Here is a 25383-nt window from a genome sequence, read left to right as displayed (position 1 = left end):
ATGCACCAACAAATGAGTGCAATATAGTTTAGTGTCTGCTTCAGTCCATCCTACGAAGGCCTGGGTCCTGTCCCCACATCAGCAGCCTTGCTATACTTAAAGAGCATGGATGGGAACTAGTGTAGAACCTGCATCGTCTATGTTTTAGGTAATAGAAGCTTCGTAGACATGCCACCACATTCAAGTTTTCAAACACTTGTAGAACGCATCTGGTAAGTTGTGTAGACTTTCTTAGACAGATGTGTAGGATATGTACTAGTCCATAATTTACATGGGGATTAAAGAGGTTCAACATTATGCCTGGAGGATCTGTGCAATTCTTGGTTAGAAAACAGAGAAACCAAAGAACTAAAAGAAAATGTGAAAGAAAAAGGAAGGGATTTTCTAGGCTTTGCTCTTAATTCATGACGTTAGTAACTTGTGGTCCTGGAGAGACATGCAGGTCAGTGGGCTGCATCCCGGAAGAAACTCCATCCCTACCTTCTTTGTGCTCTTGAGTAGTTATTGAGATATGGGCTTGAATTCTTGTTCACCTAGTTTTTTTGTGTGAATTGTGTGGTCAAGTTTGTATGTTATTACACTGAACTCTGAAGCTCAAAAAATTACTCAAAAGGAGATACAGAAGGGAAGGGCAAAGAAGAAAAACGATGGAGAAATGGTGTGGAAGTAGGGAGGCTTCTTTTTTTTTGAGACATAGTCTCACTCTTGTTGCCCAGGCTGGAGTGCAATGGCACAATTTTGGCTCACCACAACCTCTGCCTCCCGGGTTTAAGTGATTCTCCTGCCTCAGTCTCCCAAGAAGCTGGGTTACAGGCATGCACCACCATGCCTGGCTAATTTTTGTATTGTTAGTAGAGATGGGATTTCTCCATGTTGATCAGGCTCGTCTTGAACTCCCGACCTCAGGTGATCTGCCTGCCTCAGCCTTCCAAAGTGCTGGAATTACAGGCGTGAGCCACCACGCCCGGCCGGAAGTAGGGGTGTTTTAAGGCATCCAATTCATAATAATTGGTGTGGCTGTTACCCAGCTTCCCATTTCCCCCTCCCCTGCATCCGAAGACATCCTGGCCTCAGCTCTGCATCCAAGGCAGTGGGAAGCCTGGTCCTGGAAAGGATATAGTGTGTTGTGAAGTGACATGAGTTCCTCTGTTTTGTAAATAATCTTCTTCTTAATTTGAAAAGACATTCCACTCTTTCCCCTGAAAAAGAGTGAATTTCCTAGAGGAAGAAATTATTCATTGAAAACAAAACAAACTGGCATGCGTCCCATTTTGAATTTAGCTCTGACCTTGCACAAAAGGCAGAGGAGGAGCTAGAAGCAGGAAAGGTGGTCTTGAGCAGAGCAGACGCTCCATTTGAAGGTGAAAACCATTGAGGGGAACATCAGCTCCCAAAAGAAGAGCTGTGAGTTTTTATCTAGTAAAAAATTATCCAATAATGTCTTGAATCTGGGGAATATTTTCACATCCAGTCACAATGCAATCCTATGTTTCAGGCATAAATCTTCAGAGTAATTCTATAGTGAAAATGAATTCTGCATTTGAGTTGCTAATTTCATCTTTGCCTGTTGATTCTTTCAACAGAGGACATCTTTTGTGTGATGAACGTGATTTCAGGTGCTTAGATTAAAAGATGAATAAGGTGTCAAAGTCACAACAAAAAGTTAAAATGTGAAAAGAGCTATATAACACAAAATGTTATGCGAGGTCCAAAGAAATAAGAACACAGTATCTTCATAGAGTAGCATGTGATGATGATGACAGCAGTGAGAGGCCAGGTGCAGTGGCTCATGCCTGTAGTCCCAGCAGCTTTGGAGGCTGAGGCAGGAGGATCACTTGAGCCCAGGAGTTCAAGATCAGACTGGGCAATATAGCGAGACCCCATCTCTACAAAACATTACAAAGCCAAGCGTGGTGGTACTCACGTGTAGTCCCAGCTACTGGGGAGGTTGAAGGTGGGAGGCTAACTTGAGGCCTGGAGGTTGAGATTACAGTGAGCTGTGATCCTGCCACTGCACTCTAGCCTGGGCAGCACAGCAAAACCCTGCGTGAAATAACAATAATAATAATAATATAACAACAATAATAGCAGTGAGCAGGTAAACCTGCCTTATCCAGCACTGATTAAATACTTCATATACTTTGTCTACAGATGTGGATACTGCGTTCAGGAGAGGAAAAGTGACTTGCTTGAAGCCTCAGTGGCAGAGAAAATTTGAACCCCTATGATTATTCTATAGATGTGTATCATAAAAGAACAATGTTTTAGTTAATTCATCATGCGGAATTTTAAAATTCTTTCTCAATCATATGTTAACTCATATACCAGTATGTTTTTCTTAGTGTTCCAAACAAATCTATTTGATGTAATTTTTAGTTGATTGTTATTTTATGTTATTAGTATTTGTATGTTTCCCTATAAGGTTATTGAGTCAAATGTAAGCAAGAAATAATTAATGGCTTGAAAGCAACTGAAGAGGGCTAAAGGTAAAACGGTTTGTCAGCATCAAGCTTGTTCTGTATTCTTTTCTCTGGTGGCCTTTCACACCTTTATTCTCAGAGTTACCTGGTTGTACTTAAGATATATAAGCAATAAGGAGAAGAAAAAACATCATATAATTCTATGATTCTGTCTTGCACAAGGCACATCTGTGGAAGGCAGAGGTTCTTGCTAATCTGTACATGGTAATAAATTTGTTATAAAAAATTTCCTTTGTTGGCTGGGCGTGGTGGCTCACGCCTGTAATCCCAGTACTTTGGGAGGCTGAGGCAGATGGATCACTTGAGGTTAGGAGTTCGAGACCAGCCTGGCCAACATGGTGAAACCCTGTCTCTACTAAAAATACAAAAATTAGCTGGGTGTGGTGGCAGGCACCTGTAGTCCCAGCTACTCAGAAGGCTGAGGCAGGAGAATTGCATGAACCCAGGAGGCAGAGGTTGCGGTGAGTGGAGATCAGTTAGGTAGCATTATAATTGAAAGCAAAAGCAAACTTTTAAAAAATGCATGTTCAAGTGGTGTCCTTATTAGAAATATTAAAAGCTGAAGTTTTTCCTGATTCATTACCATATCTTATGTTAATATATGTTTTATTTGTAAGGGAAAATAAGATTTCTATTAAAGAACAGAAGTTGTTGATTATTAAACATGAGGAAGATATTTTGACTAGAGGAAGTAAATGTTTTAAGCGGTTCATTGAAAGGACATTTCAATGATTAACAGGAACTGTGCTACACCAGTTAGGCTTAATAGTTTATTTAACATCTAGATGTTAAGTGGGGAACTAAAACAGAAGAAATACCTTTTATTTAGAAATAACAAACAGCAATGCTAAATTAAAGCGAGTTAGATGTCTGTGGGGCTTCTAGGTGAGTTGAAAGAATTTGATGTTTCTTAGTTAACATGGGATTAATGATTTTTTACTGGAGGGCTTGTTGGGTTTTGCAAGCATAAGGGGCCTGGTCAAGGGACAACTGGGACCTGAAATTCCTGAAATACTGTGAACTGTTTGGGGGCAACTTTGACTTCTCTGGCTAAGTCACAAAAAGTTGATGTTCTTTTCAGTTCACATAAAGGTGTACGTAGGTTAATGGAAACCTTGATTTTAAGAAAAATAAAAAATGGACTGGGACAAGTGGCTAAAGCCTGTAATCCCAGCACTTTGGGAAGCCGAGGCAGGCGGATCACGAGGTCAGGAGTTCGAGACCAGCCTGGCCAACATGGTGAAACCCCATCTCTACTAAATATACAAGAAAAAAATTAGCTGGTCATGATAGTGGGCGCCTGTAATCCCAGCTACTCAGGAGGCTGAGGCAGGAGAATCGCTTGAACCCAGGAGGTGGAGGTTGCAGTGACCTGAGATTATGCCACTGCACTGCAGCCTGGGCAACAGGGCGAGACTCCGTCTCAGAAAAAAAAAGAAAGAAAAGAAAAAGAAAAATGACAAGGTCCTAAGCCTCAGTTTCTTGAGGATGTGGGGTGTGTGCGCGTGTGTGTGTGTGTGTGCATGTGTGTGTGTGTGTGTGTGCATGTGTGTGTGTATGTGCATGCGCACAAACTTATGCACAAGTGGGTTTGGAGCAATGTGGCAGAAGAAGAGGAGGAACACTGTATACAAAAAGGAAATTGTAAAGTCTTAATGAATAAAACTATATTATTACATTAGGGAGACTTTTCATGTTTTATTTTATTTCCAGAAGGGGACTGTCGGAAGGATGTAGAAGGCCCAGTTTTTCTGTGAGAAGCAAAGATCCTTTACCTACACATTTTACAAGAAATGTGCAGAAAGCCATTGATAAATATACCTGGTAAGAATTCATCTCGTTCATTGCTTCAGATTGCAAAACCACAAGATGCCCGTAACCAATGTGGGAAGCAAAATCAGTGATTAGATACATTTCTAAAAGTGAAATGCGGTTTTATTGTTAGCCTAGTGTAAACGTCATACAGTAAAAATATTTCGAAATTAGTATACTGTGAAATTAACAAATATATTTAATGAAAGAAAGAGCAAGCAGCCTCAGAGAAGTGAGGCCACTTTAGCAGTCCGAGCCCTTCTAGTAACTGTGATTTCTTTGCCTGTGTTCATTCCCTCAGCGAGTCCCCGCCATCGTTTTCCTCCAGCGGAAGCTGCACACCCACGGGGGGCCACACCTCTTGGTCTGGGTCAGCCACGCAGAGCTCCACCACCAGCTCGTCCACGGAGAGGGGCTCCATTTATTCCTGGAGAGATGACGTAGGTCTTGGAATATGTTGGATCATCTTGTAATTACAATTTATAGTGGAGAATTGCTTCCTTATGTTCAATTTTTTTTTACCAATTATAAACACATGACCTGCATACATACATGTACATACATATACAAGCATGTACATGTTACGTGTGAAAATAATAGATCGCCAACTATGGAGAAAAGTAAAACTCGTAATCTCCTGGCACGTCTTAGCTGCCAGCAGTTTTCTTGTTTCCAACCTGCCGCCAGCTCTCCGGTGTGTTCCCTATGACTTCTTAGGTGGTATCCATGGCCAGAAATTCAAGACAAACCCTAACAACTAAATACTTGAATAAGCAAAAACTGTTGGAAAAGTAAAAGTTGTGATAGTCACTAAGATTAGAGACCCCCCACCCCACCCCCACCCCACATCGCCAATATTCCCAGTCAGATATTTCACCTTCACCCCCTACCCCTGGGGGAGCTGTTGCCTCTGGCCTGCTTTTGTCTGTGTGAGCCTGGGATTCTGGCTGGGTGAGCTCTGCTTCCACGGCTCCAGCTCAGCTTGCTCAGGAACTCACTGGCTCCACTGGCTCCTCCCTCCAAGGGTCTCCGAGAATCCCAGGACACAGCCTTTTGTAACGCCCACCCGGCTACAGCACCTTGGGTGTTCTGTTTTACCTCGTTTGTGCTGTTTTTCTTTCCTTCCTTTTCTTCTTCTTTTTTTTTTTTTTTTTTGACAGAATCTTGCTCTGTTGCCCAGGATGGAGTGCAGTGACGCGATCTCCAGGATGGAGGTTCACTGCAACCTCCACCTTCCTGGTTCAAGCGATTCTCCTGCCTCAGCCTCCCGAGTAGCTGGTTTTACAGGTGCGCGCCATCGTACCCAGTTAATTTTTGTATTTTTAGTAGAGACGGGGGTCTCACCATGTTGGCCAGGCTTGTTTCGAACTCCTGACCTCAGGTGATCCTCCTGCTTTGGCCTCTTAAAGTGTTGGGATTACAGGGGTGAGCTGCTGTGCCTGGCCTCTTTGCTTTCTTTAAAAGTGGTTCTCCACTCCCATAGCATACATGAATCCACTTTTGCCTGTAGCTGTACAGCTGTGATTCTCAGGGGAGCGGGCAGTGGAGGGGCACCAAAGGGGTCTGGAAGGGACTCAGCTCAGCACTGCTTGGAGGACCTTTCATGCACACGCCTCCCTCACTTAGGGGCAGCTGCCTCCTTCCTCGCCCTGATGCCCACTCACCGCCACCCCTCAGGCCTGCTTTTCTTGGTGGAAGGCTGACACCACTGCTTCATTCTGCCTAAATTCTAGGATTCTTTTAATGCAACATTTAATGGAATTACCAGGGAAATTCATATAAATTCCATTTATAGAATTAAAAATACTCCAGATCCAGACCCTATAATTGCTTTTCATTTTAATTTTTAAACATGTATTTGCTTATTGATGGGAAATATTTGCAAAAGGAACAGAATGCAAAAGGGTGGAGAAATGAAAGTGAGCCCTCTCCCATGCCCCAGCCACCCAGTCTCCTCCTGGGAGATAAATATTATTATTAATTTTCCTTTTATTTGTATTTTAAAAGAAATAATTCAACTTCCCTGTAATCTGGGAATCTGGTTTATTATCAGTTTGAGAGAGGAACTAACGCAGAAAATAACAAATAGCATTCTATGAAAATCAGCCTGGACTGACCATCTGCGGACAGGTGTGTCTGACTGAGTACACAGTCTCCCTGTGAATTGTGGAGATTCCTGTGCTCCTAGAAACCCACATGGCGGGGATCTCGCCCTGGCTTCGAGCTCTAGGATAGTTGCCTCGCAGATGAGACCATCTAGGAAGGCTGGGAGGTTTTCTCATCTCCAGTTCCCTGCAGCCAAGTGCAAGAATCTCCGAAAGCCAGAGGAAAAATCAATACTCAGGTCTCACCCTACTAACCGGACTTCTTAGGATAACTAAGGATTTAAAAAAATTTTTTTTCACTTCATTGATTTAAGGAGGTTAATAGCCCTTTCTACAAAAATAATTTCCTTTTCTGTGGTATCATCAGAAGAAAAAAAATCTTTTGTCTTGCAGGTGTGCTTAGGTGTGTCAGGTACAGCTCTGTGAGGGACCCATGGCTACATGTGTGCACACAGACACACAGATGTGGGCGTGTCTGTGTATCTACACCGATGTCTATGGCAGTGTGAATATCTCCACCTATTCCTGCATCTGTGCGAAATCTCGAGTCTTGTAACTCCTGTGGTAGAAGTTTTCTCTATTTAACAGTAAAAGAATCTAGGCTCAGAATGAGATGGGATTTCTCAGAAAGGTGACAGCTGGAGCAGGGCTGTGTCTGACTGCAAAGCCACCTTCTTTTTACCATGTGATGCACCTGCCTACATCATGGGTCACATTAAACATATAAGTAGCATTGACTGAGAAGGCCGAGCTTCTATCACTTTTAGTGTTATAACTAATGTGCATTTCTGCTTCAGGAATTTGATGAAGCCAGCGCACAGACCGTGCAACGGTTACTCTGGGAGGTGGAGGAAATGCTATTTGAAGGGAAAGTGAACCCTCAGACCCAGAATCTTCTGGCCGAATGCGGGGAGTGGACAAGAAGATCCCTCCATCTGAGGTGGGGCCTGGTTGGTGGAAGTTCTCTGGAGTGGGTTTTCGAAGCACCTACCCCTGACCTGCCTTGATACAATCAGTACATTTGGACTGAATGCACCTGCCCAGCCAGAGTATAGACGCAGAGCGCAGTCCTTCACTGAGAGGTCACTTCCCTTGTTATGGTGTCTGAGGAAATACTGAGACATTCCAATACTCATGCGCCTTTTAATTTGCAAGAAGCAAATTCAGCTCATCCTGAGAAGGGCATTGCACATGTAATGATTGCAGGAACGGTGGAGGCCACCTCTTACCTTCGCATTCACTGTGTGTGAGCAGCATGTGTCTGTCTTCATCCCAGAACACAGCGAGGACGGGCAGTGATTGTCGCTGGACAGCTGGTTAATGCATCTTCCCATCTCACCCCATTCCCTATGTAGAGAGGATCATGTATTATTTATTTTTATCAAAGATGGAGAATATGGATTGGGAATGAAGGCAAGCTTTTTTTTCAGTCACTCAGCCAACTTACTGGGGGACAGTTTATCAAAGTTACCTGAGTTCCTCTAGATTCTATCTGGGGAGAATAAATTAGAACACTCATGTAAATATGGCTGGATTTTCTGCTTACATCGACTAGGTAACTTTTACAGAAATCTTGACCAACTAGGGTTTTTTTTTTCTTTTCAATCCTAAATAAGCCACCTGCCTTAAAGAGTATGATGTGCCCACTAGATACCAATTGTGGACACTCACTTTCCTGGGTATGGTCACTCACCAAAAACTCAGGAGCTCAGACTTATTTTGTCACTGCTGTCTTACATCATTGGTAGAAATGGAGGGAAGGTGGAAAAAGGAAAGACTGCAAGGTACATCAGCCCAATGTGCCTATTTATGTATTTTTATTGTTATGTTTGTGTTCAACTGTGTACTAGTTAATGTATATGGAGAGCTTCAGTGTGCCCGGTGTCGCCTTAGACAACTGAGTCTGTCATACATGATCTCTTAGCCATTCGTCAGCCCTGCAAGGTAACCATTATCATCCTGTTTTGCAAAGGAAAGACAAAAAATCAAATCAGGCTGAGAACCTTGCCTGAGACTAAGTCAGTGGAAGAACAATCTGGCCTAAACTCTCAAAGCCACATTCCTCTGTGATGCGTGATGCTTCCCATGTACCCATACACACCTTATCATATCATACACACGCCTGCAAAATCACTGTCTCCTACTTTTAAAATCCCAACATGTTTTCCCTTTGTCTGATCCAACATGTGAGTCGCTTCTCTTTTACCTTGCAGAGTATTAGGAAGACAGCTGATCCTGCCCACTGACGAAGGCGTCCAGCATTTCCAGGGCAGCGCTCCTGGCTCCGCGGTCCCCAGACCCCCACTCAGTGCCTGCAGACACAGCAGCAACATCAGAGAGTATGTTCAGTTAAGCTACTCTCAAAAAAGTATTGTTAGCTGTATTTTAGTTATACTTTTACATGTTTATCTCATCCACAAGCCTCAGCACCACCCAGTTTGGAAATTTAGATTCTGATGAAGGGCAGGTACAGAGAACAGTTTTTACAAGATGCTTTTGATTCTGAATTGACAATAGGTGTATGTGTGTGTATATACACAGAGATACTTAAAATGTATCTGGAGTACACATGCACACACACAGTAGTTACCTTCCACGTGTGTCCAAAGGCTCTGTGACAGGTGGACTGGGCGGAGGCTGGAAGCCGCCCCACTGTGATGGGTTGTAAGCTCCAGGCAGTGGCAGCAGGAGAAATGAAGCTCTGTCCTGCCATCTGTTCACTAGCAGATTTTGATGACTCTCTTTATCCATTCACACATATTTGGTGTGCTGTGACATAATGTGATCCTTTCACTGCAACCAATGAGGGTACAAACTTATAGAATACTTTAGGCTTTTAGAAGCCCTTAATATTTTTAGTGATTTCTGTATTCAAGTGTTTTTAAGGATTTGAGTTTTTTCCAATGTAATAATCAGTAGTTTTTGGGGGGGATTCTGTACTTTACAGATAATTTAAAGTTTCACCGTAATCATTTAAGCATTGCATTCTTGGTATTGTATAAACTCCCATGGAGAATCTGTTTTTTTCCCATAGGTTGTGCATCTCTGGCTCTCAGTTAGTCCCAGCAGCACTCTCAGCCTCTGCCCTGCCAGGCCCTGATGGTACAGGGATTGCTGACCTAGCAGCGCATTCATCGCTGGAAGAAGAGGTTTACCTTGTAGATGGGAAGATCGAAGAGTATTTTGCTTTTGACAGAAAAGAGAGGTAAATAGGATCTTACTCGACATCGACCTCCTAAAATAATATTAATTTATTTGACATTTATTGTTATTGTATGCTCGTTTAGTGTTTTGTGTCTTTTTTACTCACCCGAAAGATTTCCGTTCTTTGGAGAGTAATGAACTCCCCAGAGCTTTTAGATTCCTAGCTGGAGGTGCATGTGCGGGAATGGTGAAGAGCGTGTTGAGGATGCTTGTGCAAGCAGACAAGGCTCCTCGCAGCCCTGGTCCCAGGGGCTCCAGGTTCCCTATCACGGGCTGCCCGAAACGGCCCAAGCGGCGTTCCCGCCTCTGCACTAAATGTGTATTTTATTCCTAATCAAAAACTACAAATATTACCTGATAAAAATTTGCCCCATGATTGAAAATTGATACATTAAAGGTAACACTGATAAAACGAGTCTTAAGAAATGTAAGAAGACTGAAATCAAGCATCTTTTTTGACCTTCGTGGTATGAAACTGAAAGTAACAGGAAGAAGACTGGAAAAGTCACAAATAAATATGTGTAAACTAAACAACCAGTGAGTAGGGCAAAGAAGAAATCAAAAGGGAAATCAGAAAACACATTGAGACAAATTAAAATGGAAACACGGCATATTAAAACCAAACTTATGGGATACAATAGAAGCAGCTCTAAGAGGGAAGCTTATGACGGTAAATGCCTACATTAAGAAAAGAGAAAGAGCTCAAACCAACAACCTAACTTTATACCTGAAGGAACGACAAAAAGAGCAAACCAAGCCCAAACTTAGTAGAAGGAAGGAAATAACGAAGATCCGAGCCGAAATAAATGAAAAGAGACTAGAAAAAAAGAAAGATCGGCAAAACCGAGTGTTGGGGTTCTGCTTGGTTTCGTTCCCCTGCCCGGTTTTATTCATGTGTAATTGACAAAAATTATATATGCTACAAAGAATAATGCTGTTTTACCAAGAATATGTGTATTACTATATGTATAAGTGTACATACATGGATGTGTGTAGATAGAATTATTTTAACTCTAAGCACTGATATTTTAGTAATTGGAGTGGGTCTTTATCCTTAGTGATGACAACTGTCTTGAACAAAAACCAGCTCAGCTCGGTAGGAAATGGCGCAAACTCGGACTTCCTCCTGTTTCCCCTCATGACTGTGTCAAAGATGCCGTGACAGCAGAAGTGTTTGATCACGTCTGGACAGATGTTGTAGGACTTTTGCAAGAGCTGATTAGAAAACACTGGGAAACTACACTCACAGGTACTTATGTGCAGAATTTGGCTTAATAAAAAGAGAAACAAAATCCCTGCTCCTCAGCCCCACACCCCTGCTCCTCAGCCCCGCGCCCCTGCTCCTCAGCCCCGCACCCCTGCTCCTCAGCCCTGCGCCCCTGCTCCTCAGCTTGGCCATACCTAGAACATGGTCAGTGAGAAGACAAGTGGGTGTTCTGACTTTACTCATGAGTGATCTTTAGTCCCTTCAAAAAGGACGCTATTGTTTTTTGCATTATTAAAAATAATGCAGTGCTGGCTGGGCGTGGTGGCTCACGCCTGTAATCTCAGCACTTTGGGAGACCAAGGCAGGTAGATCACCTGAGATCAGGAGTTCGAGACCAGCCTGGCCAACATGGTGAAACTCTGTCTCTACTAAAAATACAAAGATTAGCCAGGTGTGGTGGTGCATGCCTGTAATCCCGGCTACTTGGGACGATGAGGCAGGAGAATCACTTGAACCCAGGAGGTGGAGGTTGCAGTGAGCCAAGACTGTGCCATTGCACTCCAGCCTGGGCAATAAGAGCAAAATTCCATCTCAAAAAAAAAAAGAATGCAGGCAGGCATGGTGACTCACACCTGTAATTCCAGAACTTTGGGAGACCAAGGAAGGAGAATTGCTTGAACCCAGAGGTTCAAGGCCAGCTTGGGCAACATAGCAAGACCCCATCTCTTCAGAAAATACAAATGAAAAGTTAGCCAGGTGTGGTGGTACATGCCTGTAGGCCTAGCTACTCAGGAGGCTGAGATGAGAGGACCCCTTGAGCTCAGGAATTTGATGTTAAAAGTGAGCTATGATCATGCCACTGCACCCCATCCTGGGCAACAAAGTGAAACCATTTTCCCTCACAAAATAACAATGCGTATGATTGCAGTCTGGAAAACACAAAGAAATACACAAGAACAAGGCTAGAAGTCACTTTTTTTGTTATAGTAAAAAAAAAATAACTAATCGTTAATAATGAGATATTTGTATTTATTCATGACATCATCTGTCATGTAAAATGTAAATATAGCTAATTGAATAATCCCTTAGTTGTCTTATTTCATCATATAAAATGTTCTCTAAACTTAACAGTGAACAGAAACAAATCATAAAAATGTCGGTGATGGACGTTAATGACTAGTTTTATTCATCAGTTTGTACAATAAGGCCATAATCCTGTTAACCTAAATCCTGTTCTTTTTCTGGTATTTCAGGGACTGGTTGAGCTTTATCACGTGCTGAGACTCTTATTGCTCACTGTATAATCTGTTTCTCCATGTCCCACTGTGACTGCAGTCACAGCAGCCGGTTGCTCCATGGGGGTCTCTGCCCTCTGTAGTAATGAGCGTAGTGGGAATAGCATGGACTGGTGGTAGCTCAAGGACAAATATTCTCAATTAAGAGTGAATTCTCAGTATTTGTATTAGATAATCTGATGTCTCTGGGAATATTGATTCTTCTGTTGACACAGAAGGGGAAAAGCAGAGAGAGAAATTGAAAGTCATTGGAAACAGATTTCCACATGCCCTCGTTCCACGCGCTCAGGCTGATGGAGCCAGTGGCCCTGGGTCTGGAAGCTCTGAGGCTCGCAGCGTCTCCCTGGCTTCTCATCTGAACCTGCCCCAGGTCGGTGTTTTCACACCCTTCTCTCTCTCTCGCCTTCAGTCTGTGTGTCTCTCACCTCAGTTTGTCAAGAGCATTGTTCTATTAAACTGTAGTATTGAGATATTTAGGGCTGCCTTCCACGCTGCCTGCAGCGGGGGGCACGCAGGCTTTCCATGGTAACTTAAAAAGAAACCTTCACAATATCACAGTGCCCAGAGTTCTTGATGTCCTGCCCACGAAGGAGGAGGATGTCCTCAGGTTCCTGGCAGTGGGCACCGCCCTTGGTTTCCAGTTGGAGAAGTACATCCACAGAAGGAACGGCGATGGCATCTCTGTCATAAATCCAAAAGGACCTGAGAGAAGCTGCTGCTGGCAGCTCGTGTCATTGTTGCTGTTGAAACCCTGTTGATGTCCCTGTCATGCGCTCCAGGAATACTGGCCGGCGGGCTGTGCTGAGGTTCACTGCTGCCACCAGAGCCAGTCCAACTGCTGGTCGCTTCACTCTTGGAACCTTCGCTCGCCAGATCCCAGCAGCCTTTCGGGAGCTGTGTCTGCTGGTGTTACTGATCCCAGAACAACCGCCAGCCTGTCACAGAGGCATCCTGGGCTAGCCCACCTCCCATTGCTCTGTGGAGCACAGATTCTCCTCAGTGCTGTGTGGAAGCTGCCATCCCCTGCAACAAGGGAGCTTGCTCAGTAGGCCTGAAGGGGTGGCTGCTGGTTCAGGAAGTTCTGAGCATGCGTGGTACCGTTCCCTAGGAACACCCACGGGAGGTCATGCCTGACCTCTGCTTCTGCACAGACCCTGAAGAGATTGAGAGGGAAGAGCAGCCTGCTGCCGATGAAGCTGTGGCCAAGCGGGGGTTTCAGGGGTATGGACTGTCCCAGTGCCTGCTGAGTACTGCTGCCCAGACTCAGGGTGCAGACCCAGCTCCTGCGTGCACTAACCCTCAGCCTGAGGCTGCAGACCCAGCCCCTGCATGCACTAACTCTCAGCCTGTGGGTGCAGACCCAGCCCCTGCATGCACTAACCCTCAGCCTGAGGCTGCAGACCCAGCCCCTGCGTGCACTAACCCTCAGCCTGAGGGTGCAGACCCAGCTCCTGCGTGCACTAACCCTCAGCCTGAGGGTGCAGGCCCAGCCCCTGCGTGCACTAACCCTCAGCCTGAGGGTGCAGACCCAGCCCCTGCGTGCACTAACCCTCAGCCTGAGGCTGCAGACCCAGCTCCTGTGTGCACTAACCCTCAGCCTGAGGGTGCAGACCCAGCTCCTGCGTGCACTAACCCTCAGCCTGAGGGTGCAGGCCCAGCCCCTGCGCGCACTACAGCTCAGCCTGAGGGTGCAGGCCCAGCCCCTGCACGCACTACAGCTCAGCCTGGGGGTGCAGGCCCAGCCCGAGTGCACACTACAGCTCAGCCTGAGGGGGCAGACCCAGCCCCTGTGCACACTACCGCTCAGCCTGAGGGTGCAGACCCAACCCCTGCATGCACTACCACCCAGCCTAAGGGTGCAGGCCCAGCCCATGTGCACACTATAGCTCAGCCTGGGGGTGCAGGCCCAGCCCCTGCAGCCCCTGTGCAGGCTACTGCCCAGCCTGAGGCTGTAGACTGCTCTGGAGGTGCAGGGGCCTGCTGTGCCCGTTCAGCAAGTCTCTGCTGCAGACTGGAGCACTCAGCCTGCCGGGGAGGCCTGTTCTGCACCTCCCAATGCTCAGGCCAGTGAATGAGGAGGATCAACTCTCAAGCTGTTCTTCCACAGGCCACCAGCAAGACGGAAATAGGCTGATGGAAAATAAACATCAGTTTCTATTTAAAACAATGATATTTGGGTCTGTTTGCGACATGATTATGTCGTGAAGTTAAACAGAATTACTCTGTGGCACTGCTCTGAGATGTGAATCCGTTTTCTACCTTTTGGGAGATAAAAAAATGCTTTCCCCCTAACATTTCCAGCCAGTTTGAAAATTATAAATGTTCTCCCTTCTTTCCATCAAAGTGATACAAGAATCAGTGAGTGTACATTGGGCCTCCTCAGCATTTATCGTTTGCAGTTGAGGCGTTTTGAGGAGATACACAGGTGAATCAAGCAGTCCCTGAACTAGTGACACAAAAGCTCTGACCCAGGGTCAGGTGTAATACATTCTGTGAGGGTCGTGCAAAAGAACAAAGCCTTGGAGAAGAATCAGAGAGTGATTTGTTCTGATTAGAGGAGGGGGATTGGTCTTTTACATTGGAGGTGAAATTTGAGCAGAAACATGAAGAAATGAGCAAGGCTCTTGTGGGAAGGAACTCTGGGTGGTCCATTTCAGCCCAAACAAAGGCGTGGATGAAGGAAAGACAGGGCGTTTTTAGGGACTGTGGTTGGACTGAACTTAGGGGATAAGAAACTGGGAACAGCAGCATAGTGGCAAGAACGGGGGATGAGGAATCGCGAGGCCTGTGAGGAGTGTTTTTCTGGATATGTTGAACTTTTCTGAACTTTAGTGTCCTTAGCTTATAATGAGGACGATGCTGTCTTGTCCAAGGGATTGTTGTGAGGATAAAATCATAGAAATACCTGAGAGCTCCCACCACAGGGACCGGCACATACTAAGCGCTTAATAAATTTTTCTTGAATTGCATTTTTATTGAAAGATCTGGGAGTGGGTGAGACTGGAAAGGACACGCTTGTTCACGGGAGGCCTTTAGTGTTGCCAAGGAGGTTGTTTCCACTGCCCATCTTGTGTCAGGGAGCAGAGAAAATGGATAAAGTCACACACAGATGCACACACACCCCACACACATACCACATGCACACCCTCCACACAGCACCCCACACAAACACACCACACACCATGCACATACCCCACACAAACACACCACACATCATACACCACACACACCCCACATACCACACACATACCATGCACACACATACTACACATGCCACACTCACCCCTCCACACACACCATACCCACACCCCACACAAACACCACACATCATATACCACACACACACAACACACACCATACACATACCACATGCACACACTACACACACACCACACACACCACACACATATACCATGCTCACACACACTACACACATCACTCACACATACCACACACACTACACACCCCACACAAACACACCACACAGCATACACATACCCCACAGACACACCACACATCATACAGCCCACACAAACACACCATGTATCATATACACACCCCACACAAACACACCACACATCACATACCACACACACACACCACACATGCCACACGCACAGACATCCCCCACACAAACACACCACACACCATACACATACGACACATTTTACACCACACACACCACACCCCATACAAACACATACCACGTGCACACACACTACACACACCACACACACACCTAACGCACAGCAACATATCAAGCACACACACACCACACACACCATGCACACACAAACTGCACATGCACACCACATACCACACATCAACACACATACACATACCACATACACAAGTACACCACACACACACCACACACCACATACACACCATACACCACCACAAACACCACAGGCACACACAACCCACAACACACCAAAGTAGGTGCTATGGGGTTCAGAGGAAAAATATACTTTTCAGAGTAGGGTGAGATATGAACCAAGCCTTAAATGATGTAGGTGTGATTTGTTACGATGAGAAAGGAAGGGAGACTCTTCAAAGCGAAAGCAGAACTGCACACCTGGCGCAGGAGCATCCCAACCAAAGATCTTTGTGAGACTGAAAGGGCAGAGGCCGGAACAGCATCTGTGCCCTGGGGCAGCAGGGAAAGCAGAGCACCTCAGAGGCTTGTTTCACTCTTAGTGGAGGGACTTGGCAAGAGGTCTCTGTGCCTTTTCTGTTCTAAAGAAAGTTTTGGAATCGCTACCTGCTTATTGTATTTTTTGATCGCTTTAAACTGCTCTGACAATTTCAATACAACATTCTCTACTTTAAAAAAATAGGCAGTATGAATATCACAAAAAGAACAGTTGATGATAATATAGAAAAGAACCTTTAAATATCAGGCAAAATAAATAGACCTGAAAAATATGGAAATTCTAGAAGCTGAGGACCTTTTAAAATAGCTGTTTTGGTTTTATAATTCCTTTGTTTGGATAAATGTTAAAAAATAAATGGAAAGCAAAGTGAACAGAGTAAAAATAGAGCCTGCTATGAAATACTCAAGGTGTTCTAGGGGTGATTACAGAAGTTCTTAAGTTACTCCTCTACATGTGATTCTGGTTGCCACATCTGTTCATGAATCAGAACAGAATTCCAGTCCCAGAAATCCTGTTCTCCTGAATCTAAATATTACTAGTATTTTTAAAGTTTTGAATTTTACTTCAAGCTCCTGGATACATGTGCAGAATGTGCAGGTTTGTCACGTAGGTAAATATTATGTTAAATCCTCGTTGGTCATATTGTGGGACTGAAGAGGGAGTTAAGAATCAATTAGCCATTAGCTCATGCTTTTACAAATGTCATCTAATTCAGTTCTCACAAGAGCTCTGTGAAGCTGGTATGACTTTTCCCCATTGTAAAGAGGAAGCCGTTAAAGTTCCAAGAACAAAGTAAGCGTTCTAGAATTACTGACCAGGAAGCAGTTAGAACGGGATTCAGATGGAAGCTTCTCCAGAGCTCACGCTTGGGACCCAGGCATCTCACTGCTTATGGGAAGAGAACCCCAGCAGGTGTGGAGGGGAGGACAGGAGAGGTCCTGGGCACGCAGGCCAGCGAGGGGCCTCCATGCCTGGCCTGTGCTTCTCCTGGCCCTCTCTCTGCCTTCCTCACCCTGGAGTTACCAGAGGCTGATACACATCGACCATCAGAGCTCCCTTGCCCTTCAACTTCCAGCAGAGACTGAAGCCCAGCTCTGCTTCCCTACGGCCCCCCTGCCAGGTCACCCTGGGCCGGTGGTGCTCCTCCCCCGTGCAGCTACCCTCTCCGGTACAGGAACCTCTTCCTCACTTCTGGCCACTTTAGGCCAGGTGTGCTGAATGTCCCCCTGGTTAGGAGCCTTGGGGAATTAACCAATTCGTTGTTCATGTCTCAGCCCATGTCTTTATAAAATATCCCCACTGTATTAGCTTTTCCCGCAGTCAGCCAGTGAGTGTGCCATGTGTTTCCTGCCGATTTCTGACAAGCATCGGTCTGGAACGGCACTGGGCAGTTGTAATTTTTTCTTTCTTTCTTTTACTGTTCTCAGGTTCATCGCTTCTCCAACAATTTTTATAGTGACATGAATGGTGTCATGACAATTCAAGCAAAACCACTTCAGCACAGACCTACCTATTTTCCTGACAGAACGCAGTACGTATCAGTATCGGTATCAGTCATAGTCACCCAGCCTCTAACTTGTGCTAGACACACTGCAGCGCTGAAGACTGCAGGGGACATGAGATCACGAAGGTCCCACTTCATCCCATGCTTCAGATGTGCCTGAGCACATCCCGGGGGAGTGTGGAAGAGCAGAAACAGGCCCTTCCAGTACTGTTGTACTGGCCCGAGCACAGAAAGTCAACACCAAGACAGAAGTATGCCAAATTGCAGGGTCTTTATTGCCGGCGGCCTCGGAGGACTCGCGTCTCTCCAGCCCGTGGCCCCAAAAGGAGGGTGTCAAGACCTTTTATACCCGTAAAACCACCTCGGGAGTGAGGGTGAGGGGCGGGGTGGGGGTGAGGGGCTTCAGACATTCTGAGGGCTAGTAGATTCTGTAAATCACCTCATGGGCAGAGATGAGGGTGAGGGGCTCCGGACATTCCGAGAGCCGGGGGACTTTTGACATTCTGATTGTTACTTAAGCGGTTCACAGAAGTTAAGATAAGGATTTGTTTACACATTGTCTGGGTAGGGTGGAAATTACAGTCTTTAGTTACTTATTATTACAAGTCGCAGGGGCCAAGGCGGCATGGGTTTGGACTGCTTGCCTGCCACATTTGGGTTACAGAGAGCAGTTTCAATAGAAAGCCGAGGTATGGTTGAGGTATGCAGTTTTATGGGGCTTTTACCATGTCACAGTACCAACCACAAAACAGTGACTTTTGTGCATTTGGTTGGGAGAGATGGAAAAAGGAGAACGTAGTCATGAAATCTTAATCTTGTGGGCTTGACTGTTTGATTATTCACAATGAAAACCTCAGATCTCTTCCTGTGGTTGTTTCTTCGTTGAAACAGGAAATGGTGGGTCTTTCTATTCATTCAACCAGTTCTTAAGAGTCTGTTCTAGGTGTCAGGCACTGTTCTGGATGGTGCTCACCCAAGCACAGACAGGTGTGTTCCCTGTTCTCACAACACTTGCGTCTGAGTAGCTCACAGGATTTCCTTCCCCCAGGAATGACCAGGAGGACAAACCATCAGGTGGAGGGGCCGATGCTCTCTCCTCCCCACGGCACAGACTGGGACGGGCCTCAGACACTCACCGATTACTAAGTTCTGCAAAGAAAACACCAGTGCCATGGAGACTGCCTTCTCTTGTTTCAGATTCGCAGAGACTAAAAACCCCCAATGTCTATAGTGACGAAGTTCTTCGGGGAACAAAACTGTAAGTCTTGTTTCTCTCATGCTCAACTAAAGGTCACACAGGGCCTTGATGCTTCTCAGGTAGGGTCTGTGGATCGCCCGCGACAAGGCATCCTCTATCCAGTGATATGCAGACACTTCTAATGAGCTCATTGAGTATTTAACATTCAGCCTGCTCCAGGGGTCTACTTCGCTGTATACTAGGACATAAGGTCAGGCTATCTCTGTGACACAGGCAGAATGAGCCTCTGATGGTGGGGTGACCTTGGGTGGATTTCAGTGGCCTCCTCTGTAATACAAATAATTAGTTAATGCCTTTAAATTACATAATTAATACTTTTTAAGGGGAGGTTTAAATAAAATAATGTATGCAAAATGCTATAAAAATAAAAGGAATATGTCTGTATCGGATTCTCTTTAAGGTTGCACTTCTCCCTATGTAGGAGTTTCAGCAAAGCTTTTGATCTCAGGGAAGGGTACTTGTCTCTTGCCCTCCAGCTAACTTACCAGTATTGGCCAATACTTGTGTTGATAATAACAGCTAATGATTACTGATGGCTTTCTTTGTTACCAGCACCAGGTAAAGGAATTACATTTGTGATCTTATTTACTCCCCACCGCAAACCTTTATGTGGTTGGGACTCAGCCTGCCAGAGATCCTTCCCCAGGGAGAGGCTGAGCTGGGCACACCCACACCCACAAGTGGCCTCAGGCTTTGGAGACCACCCACTGGACCCCCGGCCTGCAAGGGAGGAGTTATTAGAAGCTGAGCTCAGGAGTGGGCGGCTGCCAACGCTTACCTGGCAGCTGGACTCTTTCCAGACGCAGTCATCATAAACCCCCTTTCAGCTTTTTAATAGGTGCCTGTTCCTTTCACAGTTTGGGGCTGATGTTTCCAGCTGTGTTAGGTCTGCTGTGCTGATTCTGTCGGGGTCCCTTTGCCTCTGGCCTCGATTCCCCGGTGCCAGTCAGCAGCACACAGCAGGCTCTCTCCTCCTGCCCCAGCCTTCCTGGGCCCCGCTGTCACACTTCATCAAATGGAAACCCATCTCTGCTTCCTACTGAGATAGATTCAGATGCCTCCAATTGTACAAATCCCTCCGTGTTCTGACCCGTCTCTCCCTATAGGCTGGTGATTTTTCAGCTTTCTTTTTATGATTGCCACCCTGGGGAGCCCTTTTAGACTGTTCTCCCCAGTTGCTCCCCCACGCATGAACTGTAGTCCCACAGACAGGCTGTTTGTGTGCATAGCTGTGCTCTGCACATAAGAGGGAAACTGCGGCTTCACAAAGACAACGCCCGTCCCGTTTGATCACGCTGCCTCACCTGCATCCCCCGGCTTCTCACCCGCCTGGATTCTGGCCTGCCTCATGTTCCCTCTGACCCCCACACACACCAGCTCTGCGTCTTCTCACCCCCATCCTCTTTCAATTTTATGAAGATAGCATTTTTCCCTAATTATCAGAGTGCTATTAGTTTCCTGGGGAACATCAGGATAATACCACAAATAGCAGACACCGAAGACCTCCTGTGTGCCCCAGAAACATAGAAATCACAGCTCTTGGCAGATTTCCTATCACTTGCCAGTTATTCATTTACCTGTGTGCTCAGTTACATGATGCTGTGTTGCAGGTTGACTGGCGTAGACCACATGGCTTCCCTGCTGGTTCAGACCTCACGGAGCAGGTTCCCCCCGATAGGCACAGAGACCAGGGAGCAGAACACAGCAGTTCCTGGATCCCGCCTTGTTTCTGTAAGACAGACTTCATTCTGTTTAAGTGGACCATTTAGGCAGTATATTGGAAAACAAACAAAAACAACCTTGGCACTTCCAAGTGAAATTAGTAACATAAGATCTGAGCAGCTGTATTCAAACGCCTTCATAATCGGTTTCCAGAAAGTAAATGGCTTGTGAGAATTTACAGGCAGTGACAGGTTAATTCACCATTTTGTGAAATAAAAGCATGTCTTGAACTAAATCAGAAAGTCCAGGAGTCACAGAAATATCTGATAAGATAGGTGTAGCAGAGAGAGCATGAAATTGGTCAGGAGACCGGAGGGCCGCGAGATCCTGCCACAGAAACTCTTCTGTGATTTGGTACAAGTCACTTTAATCTACCCAAGCCTTAGTGTTCTCCTCTGTAAAAGGGTATTAATAATTGTTAACCCCAAAGAATTGTTAGAAGGATGAAATGAACTCATCGGTGTTAAATAATTCCTGATGTGAAATCATAAGCTCAGGAAATTCTGACCCTGGTCATTTTTATCAGGTCTCATTTTTACAGCCAATCTTTGCCATGTCTGTTGCAGTGGAGGGCGATACCTCTGCGCTCAGACTCCCCTCAGCCATGCAGTCACACGAGGTCTGGGGAGCATGCTGCTGCCAGTACCGTAACCAGCTGCCCCCAGGTTTATAGCCACCCCCCACTCACTCTCACGCAAGTAACCGGTCTCTATTCATTTTATACAACACAGAAAGACCCCTGTTGTAGGAACATAAAGACATAGAGAGAGAAAAACCCTGCCTGGGGCAAGGTTATCTCTTGTATTTCCTGTGCCGCCTTGAGCACAGCACTAGAGCCCATTCCCAGAAGGCCAGAGTTGCAACGTGTTAGCGTTTAATCTTCGAATAACTTCATTTTAAACAAGGCAAACATCATATTAAAAAGCCTGATACTTCACAAATGCAGAATTATATTTCTATTATGGTTTAATATTAAGAGATGAATGTGGTACATGTTTTTTATCTCTCTTTCTCTGTGGTGACACTATCATTTTATCAGGTTTAATAGTGCAGTTACATAATCAAAATATATCTCATCAGGTATTTATCCTTAGGAGACCTGATCCTTAGCAATGTCTAACTAAAAGTTCCCAAATAAATGAGTGAATAAATGAGCATGTAGAGATTTCTTTTGTGTTTTTAAGGATTGCATTTATTTTAAATGAGAACATACTATCCTTCATTTAGTACAGAGGAAGGCATCCACACAACTGTGTGCTGAGCGCCACGCCTGATGGTATAGAACGGTCACCTCTTCGAGAAGGAACGGCCACCGTGCAACAGCTGTCAAGGCCCAGCACAACCCATGCGTTCCGGGTGGGTGCTCTGTTCACTGTAACTTTAATTTTGAAAAACAGTTGAAAACAATGAAACTTGTCCCTGATGTTATTTTTCTTCCGACAGTTGGATGCATCTCGAAAAAGTTCATTGACCCAAATGGAATTTGCTGCTCACACATGGACGGGTCAAAGTATTTTAACAGGTCAGCTTTTCTCTATATATAAATAAAGTGATGTAATAGGTGAGATTTCAAGTTTCAGAAAGTGACGTGGAAGATTATCTACCTTGATAAGCCTGTTTTTCTCATGGAGGAGGGAATAGCAAATGTTTGTGGCCAATGGCCTGACCTTAGAAACTTCAATCACAGAGCACACCTGCACAGACACACCCTTACTTACCTGCCCTTAGGTCAGCAAGGGGGAAATGCCCACATGCTCTCAATGAACTGGGGGCCTCGCTCTAAAAAAAATGCTGTCTCAGGAGCAGTCAGTACCTCTGTTTGCTGTAGAGTTCTCATGCTCTGTTTCTAAATGAAACTCTAATCTCAAATTCTCTTTGAAAATCGAATGATAAAAATGCTTGAGAAAGTTAACACAAATTTGCTAATTACTTTATAACATAGGGTTTTACAGGTAAATACATCTCAGCCTAGTATGTTGTTTGCAGGATAAAGTTCTAGTTTGAATACCGGCCGGTAGCGTTTCCACTTCCGGTTACCAACACCTTTTTCAGGGCGGGAGCGGGGCCTCATCAGGAGGTGTGCTGCTCTGGAGTCTGATGTGGGCTTTTCACTGTCGCTCTGCTACCGGCTGTGCAGCCCTAGGAATGTCCCAATCTCTCTGGGCCTCAGCTTCCTCTTTTATAACAAGCTGGGTAGATAAAATAACTACTGGAAATCTGTGAAAAGGACCTAGCTAGATGCCAGGCATATGTTGCTCGAAGATTATGACTTATGATCGTTCCTATTATAGATAATCTGAAATGTCAGGGATAATTTATTGTTTTACAGGGAATCTTAAACGTATTATAATTGTAAAAGTGAATTGTGTAGAATGTAAGCGTTGTGTAGCGCAGATCTGTCGCTGTTCACAGCAGCGTCTTCTGTAGCCCTGTAGTACAGCGATGTCAGCCATTCTCCAGCTCTTTCAGATTTTGCTCCTGTGCTAATAGCTCTGGGCTGCTGTGCCTTTCTGTTGCTTTTTGTTGTTGTATGTTCTTCAGCAGCATTAGCGGCTGTTCTCATGGCAATGGCTCATTGTCTAAAAGGCAGCCATGCTACACGGTCAGGTGTTGCTTTTTTTTTTTTTTTGAGTTGGACTCTCACTGCAATGCCCAGGCTGGAAGGCAGTGGTGCGATCTCGGCCCACTGCAACCTCCGCTTCCTGGGTTCAAGCCATTCTCCTGCCTCAGCCTCCTGTGTAGCTGGGATTACAGGTGCCCACCACCACACCTGGCTAATTTTTGTATTTTTAGTAGAGACGGGGTTTTACCATATTGGCCAGGCTGGTCTCAAACTCTTGACCTCAGGTAATCCACCCACCTCAGCCTCCCAAAGTGCTGGGATTACAGACGTGAGCCACCATGCCTGGCCCAGGTGTTGCTTTTAACACAACTGTAGATGCTCGGGGGAAAGTAGGTGCCCAAGTTAGCTGATTAATCATCGACGGTGTGTCAAGTGCTCACTCAGTGCCAAGGTCTGTGCTAAAGGCTGGGATTCAAACACCAGGGGCGTTTCTGTCTGTGCCTCAAGGAACATTGAGCCTGGCAGGGAAGCTGGAAAAGGCTGTGAGAGGGCGAGCAAGACCGCCTAGCTCCCCTGTCCAGTGGCTGGAGGGCACAGAGGCTTCCTGCAGAAGATGGCCATCACGAGGGATGAGAGAGAAGGGGGTGAGGGCTGACAGACATGTCTGTGGATGGCCAGCGGCGGGCAGTGCTGAGAGAGGGAATGGGGAATTCTGACACATTCGCTTTTGGGGATGCTGACTGCAGCATGCCAAGTGGAGGTGTCCAGTAGGTAGTTCGGGCACACATAAGTGGAGGTTTGGACAGGGAATTGGGTTCTGAACTTGTTTAAAGTCTGCACTGTTAATCATTCACCAAATGCCAGGTCAGTGTATTCTCTTATCAGGAAGTTTTTTTTTTTTTGCTTTAAAATAAGCTATTTATTTTTTCTACAATTATAAAAATAATACATTATCAAAATAGACAACTTGCACAACACAAAAATCCACCAAGGAAAATACAACCAAGGCCCCCTAATCTCACCACCTAGAGAGAACGCGGCTCAAAGGCGTGAGCTCTGATGAAGGCGCAACGCACGTGCCCAATGCGGATGTCCCAGGCTCGAAGTGAGGCTGCAAATCGCCCACACATGCAGATCAGGAGGCCTAAGTCTTGCCCTTCAAAAACGAAAAGCCGCTTCTCTCCTCCGAGCACTCTGTCACGGTCAGCCCACCATGCCGCTCACGCGGGGAGCAGCCTCTCTGGCCACCAGCTTAGGCAGCTCACCATGATCTACTAGAACATTCAGGAATGAATTAAAAACCAGAGTGGATTCATGGTGACCCCTTAGGAATGTCATTCACTGCTTTCTGAAAGAGGAGAGGTGGGTAGAGCTAGTGTGTGGGGACTGCAGTGACCCCGGGGACGCCCACAGGAGGTCCATTAATACATGGGGTCACATATGGCCACTTAACTCGTGCAGGACCCAGGGAATGGTCCACACCTGTCATCGGCGCCTCACTGCCTCTTAAATACTGACCCAAGACTAAAGAGCTATTAGAAGGGGGAACGCAGCCGCCCAAACGCACAGCTCCAAGACTTTCTGCATCTGTAATGACAGGCTACCATTGAGTTCTTTGGTTTGAAATATTTCCCCTCCTTAACCATTTTTTAATGCTGCAAAGCTCAGTGTGAAGGGAATGTCCAGGCTCCCTCAGAATCAGGCTGGCTTCTCCTCCCTTCTACCCTGTGCACAGGAAAACTGGCCACAGGGGACTCCCTGGAGCTCCGCCTGGCTCCGCAGGGCCTGTGCAGCTGGGAAGGGAGGGCACAGACACCCAGGGCTGTAGGTGCCAGCCTGTGCGTGCAGCATTCTGGAGAAGGCCATGCCTGGTGGTGGTGAGAGACACAGGCCTTGGCACGGAAGCCCTAGCTCTGCTGCTGGCTGCTATGGGACCAGGCATTCCCTACAGGTCCCAGCTTCCCCATCTGTAAAATGGGAATAACACCTCCCTCATGGGCTCCTGAAGGGATGGAATAACACACGGAGCATATAACGTGGTGCCTGGTGCATAACAAGCCTCAACGTGTCCAGGAA

General features: G+C 45.9%; 1 protein-coding gene across 1 annotated transcript in view; it reads left to right on the top strand.

Moving 5' to 3' along the window:
• The window catches only part of FAM149A (family with sequence similarity 149 member A), a 74642-nt gene that overhangs the window by 34251 nt on the left and 15008 nt on the right, over positions 1-25383 (top strand). The window contains exons 2-13 of the mRNA XM_064369602.1: positions 4194-4304; positions 4594-4732; positions 7195-7337; positions 8611-8736; positions 9432-9602; positions 10660-10850; positions 12319-12473; positions 17688-17791; positions 18813-19022; positions 20633-20753; positions 21972-22100; positions 22188-22266. Coding sequence (XP_064225672.1) covers positions 4194-4304; positions 4594-4732; positions 7195-7337; positions 8611-8736; positions 9432-9602; positions 10660-10850; positions 12319-12473; positions 17688-17791; positions 18813-19022; positions 20633-20753; positions 21972-22100; positions 22188-22266 — 1679 coding nt within the window. The remainder of the gene's footprint in view (positions 1-4193; positions 4305-4593; positions 4733-7194; positions 7338-8610; positions 8737-9431; positions 9603-10659; positions 10851-12318; positions 12474-17687; positions 17792-18812; positions 19023-20632; positions 20754-21971; positions 22101-22187; positions 22267-25383) is intronic.

This window comes from Aotus nancymaae, unplaced genomic scaffold, assembly GCF_030222135.1.
Source record: "Aotus nancymaae isolate 86718 unplaced genomic scaffold, 86718_ANA_hifiasm-v0.15.2.pri h1tg000006l, whole genome shotgun sequence".
Lineage (NCBI taxonomy): Eukaryota > Metazoa > Chordata > Mammalia > Primates > Aotidae > Aotus > Aotus nancymaae.
The sequence above is the reverse complement of the archived record's forward strand: the minus strand, read 5'-3'. Positions and strand labels throughout refer to the sequence as shown.